Source organism: Onychostruthus taczanowskii, unplaced genomic scaffold (genome assembly GCF_017590055.1).
Source record: "Onychostruthus taczanowskii isolate IOZ18803 unplaced genomic scaffold, ASM1759005v1 scaffold49, whole genome shotgun sequence".
NCBI classification, from domain to species: domain Eukaryota; kingdom Metazoa; phylum Chordata; class Aves; order Passeriformes; family Passeridae; genus Onychostruthus; species Onychostruthus taczanowskii.
Window position 1 is genome coordinate 1,680,470 of NW_024502458.1, and position 3,150 is coordinate 1,683,619.

At 60.6% G+C, this 3,150-nt stretch overlaps 1 protein-coding gene across 1 annotated transcript; it reads right to left on the bottom strand.

Moving 5' to 3' along the window:
- Positions 1–649: 649 nt before the first annotated feature.
- Positions 650–2,286, bottom strand: CDKN1C (cyclin dependent kinase inhibitor 1C). The gene is made up of 3 exons (XM_041415078.1): positions 1,674–2,286; positions 1,458–1,584; positions 650–1,320 (listed from the first exon to the last, which is right to left on the bottom strand). The coding sequence occupies exons 1-2, from the start codon at positions 2,122–2,124 to the stop codon at positions 1,463–1,465; spliced, it is 573 nt and encodes a 190-aa protein (XP_041271012.1). The 5' UTR covers positions 2,125–2,286; the 3' UTR covers positions 650–1,320; positions 1,458–1,462.
- Positions 2,287–3,150: the final 864 nt, after the last annotated feature.

A 3,150-nucleotide genomic window follows, 5' to 3' on the forward strand; every position in this document is an offset into this window, starting at 1 on the left:
GAGGTACCAGGAAGTGCTTCCCTGCAGTAGCCAGGGCTCCGGGCTCCGGAGTGAGGGCCCGCGGCCGAAAGAGGGGGAGGGGGGAAGGCTTGCACAGCCACGACAGGGGCGTCTCCCGCAGCTGAGCCCGCTGGGGGCCACGGCCCGCTGGCACCAGCCACCCCCGGAGGCTGTCCCCAACAGAGGCAGGCAGCGGCCCCAGCCACGATGTGTCGAGGAAGGCGGCCCCGGGCCAGCCGCGCTCCCCGAGCGGGCAGACACAGCCTCGGGAAGAAAGGCTGAACTGTTAAAAGTAACCATTACAACGTGCCGAAAGGCGAAGGCAGGGTGTGATGAAGGGCGTGTGCTCCCCTCACGCTTGGTTAACTCCGGCAGTACTCAGGAGTTTGAACTTGTTTTTAAGGGAGAAGCCCTCCGTCCCCCTCCGAACCGCACGCTTTTCGCGGCGGGGCGCTGGGGGGGTGGAAGCGCCCTCCCCACGGCGGGGTCGCGCTCCGGGGGTACCCCGGGCCCCGCGGCGAGGGAGGACCCCCTCCACCGAGAGACTCAGACTGGGCTGGGCTCCCCCGCCCAAGCCGCCGGGGCTGTCTCTGCCACCCCCCTCCCCCCGGACTTCCCCTCCAGCACACACCAAGCAGGCTTGCGGCCGTTTCCTTTTATTTAATTTTATTATTGAAGTTGTGGCATTATTTGCAATGGCAGTGGTACAGACCGGCTCAGGATCCATTGAAACAGATTTGTCTTCAAGTAAAGTCTAAAAAAAATTTTGATTCATAGCTACATCTTGTGAATGCAAAAAAAAATCCACTATAAAAATAAATTTACATTTTGTGAATAACAAAAGCAAATATAGTGCCCTTTGGCTTAACCAAAAGAAAACAAAAAAGACTATTGGATGTCAAAGTTATCCACGTTTCTGACATAAATAGAAAATATAAGTTAGTATAACTCTTAAAAAAAGTTTTGTACAAATATACACTTGTTTTTTTAATTTTTCCTTTTTTTTTTGCACTGAGAGCTCAGCAGAGATTAAACATTTCTTATAAATGACTTTTAAAGCTTTACACTTCTGGCCAGTGTACTCACATTAGGCATAATACATTTCTATACAGAACGTCATACATTGCACTGTTGTACGATAACACTGCTCCGTGCGCGGCCGGCGCTGCGGCTCCGCTCCGGCTCCCGCTCCCGGGCCGGGCGGGCGCGGGGGGGTCCCGGCTCGGCTCGCCGCTCCGCCCGCCCCGGCCCCCCGCGCCTCCGGGGCGTCGCGCCTCCCGTGGCGGCGCGCCTCTCCCGTGGGTGCAGTAGTGCAAAAGTCTGGAGAAGAACAAAAAGGAGAAGGAGGGAAAAAAATAAGCAGGGGAAAAAAAAATTGGTCGTGGTAGAGGAAGTAAGAAAGAGAGCGCAGCAGAAAGCGGCCGGACAGCCTCGCCCGCTCCCGGGGTGCGTCTTACCTGGCTCACCGGAGCCGCTTGCGGGGAGTCTGCTCAGCCGGCACGGCGGCGGGGGGCGGCGGGCAGCCGGCGGGACGGTCCGCCGCCGCCTTGGGCTCCGCCGGCCTTTTTCTCCTCACGAAGAAATCTGGATGGGGGACGGAGGGGAAAGAGGGGTCCGTCAGCCACTGCGGCGGGACGCCCCCCGTCCCCCGCGCTCCCCGGCCCCCCACGCACCTGTGATGCGGGCGGTCGGACCCCTCCGGCGGAGCCGCATGCCGCGGCGGCGGGGCGCTGCGCGGTTCTCCCGGCTCAGGCGGCCCCCGGGCCCCTTGCCGGTGGCGGGCGGCGGCGGTGGGGAAGGGGGCGGCCGGACGAGGGGGACGCGGCACCGTCCCACCTGCAAAGTCTCCCGGTAGAAAGCGGGCACGGCGCCGGCCTCCACCTCCTCCCAGCGCAGGCGGCCGGGCCCCGGCAGCGGCGTGTCGGTTTGGAAGTTGTAGTCCCAGCGCCGCTGGTCGTCCTCCCCCATCTCCCGCAGGCGCTCCCGCAGTTCCCGGCCCAGCTCCTCGTGGTCCACCGGCCCGAAGAGGCTCCTGCAGACGGGGCTGCGGCCGTGCCCGACCAGGGCTCGCCGGGCCGAGAGGCGCTCCAGGGCGGCGGTGCCGGAGAGGTGCACGTTGGACATCGCCGCCGGGTCGGGAAGGCGTGGGTGCCCCCCCGCCGCTCCTCTCCTCCCGTCCCGTCCGCTCGCTCTGCCGCGCTCAGACCGGCCCTGCCTCCCGCCTTTGAACCCCTGCCCCCGGCCGCTGCCTTTTAAACCCCGCTCCCCGCGAGTGCGAGCAAAACACCATTAGCATAATAGTGTTTCCCTGCCGCCGGCCCGCTGCGATTGGCGGGGCCCCCCCCGCCGCCCCCCGGCCCCCGGCGGCAGCGCTCCTGCCCGCGCCCTCCATTGGCTGCGCCGGGCCCGGCGCTAGCCCGGCCCCGGAGGGCGGCTGCCGCGCTCCCCGCCCGCTGCCGGCCCCGCTCCCTTTGTCTGCCGCCGGCCGCAGCTCCGCCGCTGCTTCCAAGCCGGCGAATTTCGGGGGTGTTTTTTTCCCCCCTCCCGCTCCGAGTTGCCTTTTCCGCGTGAAGGGTGCGTGTGGGAGTGTTTTTACTATTATTTTTACTATTATTTTTTACTATTATTTTGTTTGGGATTTTTTTTCTCCTCGAGGAGTGTCGCCAGTTTTTTCAGCATCCGTGGAGCGCGGGGGCTTGGGGCGGGGGAGGTGATGCGTGTGGAAGAAAACGGGATCGTTTCTGGCTCGGAGATTTTTATTACACTGCTGCAAAACAAAGCGAGATGCTTGCAGATTTCAAAACAAGCTGAAAGCTATTTTTAAAAATAGGGCTTCTCAGCTGCATGGAAGTAATAACTTGCAGCCTTAGTGAATAGAAGTACATGAAAACCACAGCATTTTCCTCTCCTGACTTTTAAAACCCACATAATACGTGTTTGTTCACTGCAGATGAACTAATCTTGCTATTGTGTTGCCAGGGATCAGCTGGCTTGTGCTTTACATTTTCTGCAGGTCACTGCAATCATTGCCTTTTGTTGTTTTGGGATGGAGGAGTATGAAAGAAAAAGAAGGGGGAGCATAATTGACACCGCGCTAAAATTGGTCCCAGAACATCATCACAGTGTTGATGCGCGTCTCAGAGGGTCATC

Bases quoted from the DNA above. Each gene is read 5' to 3' on its own strand.
- CDKN1C (XM_041415078.1), bottom strand. From the start codon at position 2,124: ATGTCCAACGTGCACCTCTCCGGCACCGCCGCCCTGGAGCGCCTCTCG. The intron at 1,585-1,673 runs GTGCGTGGGGGG...TCCCCCATCCAG, and splicing joins TCCGACCGCCCGCATCACAG to ATTTCTTCGTGAGGAGAAAA.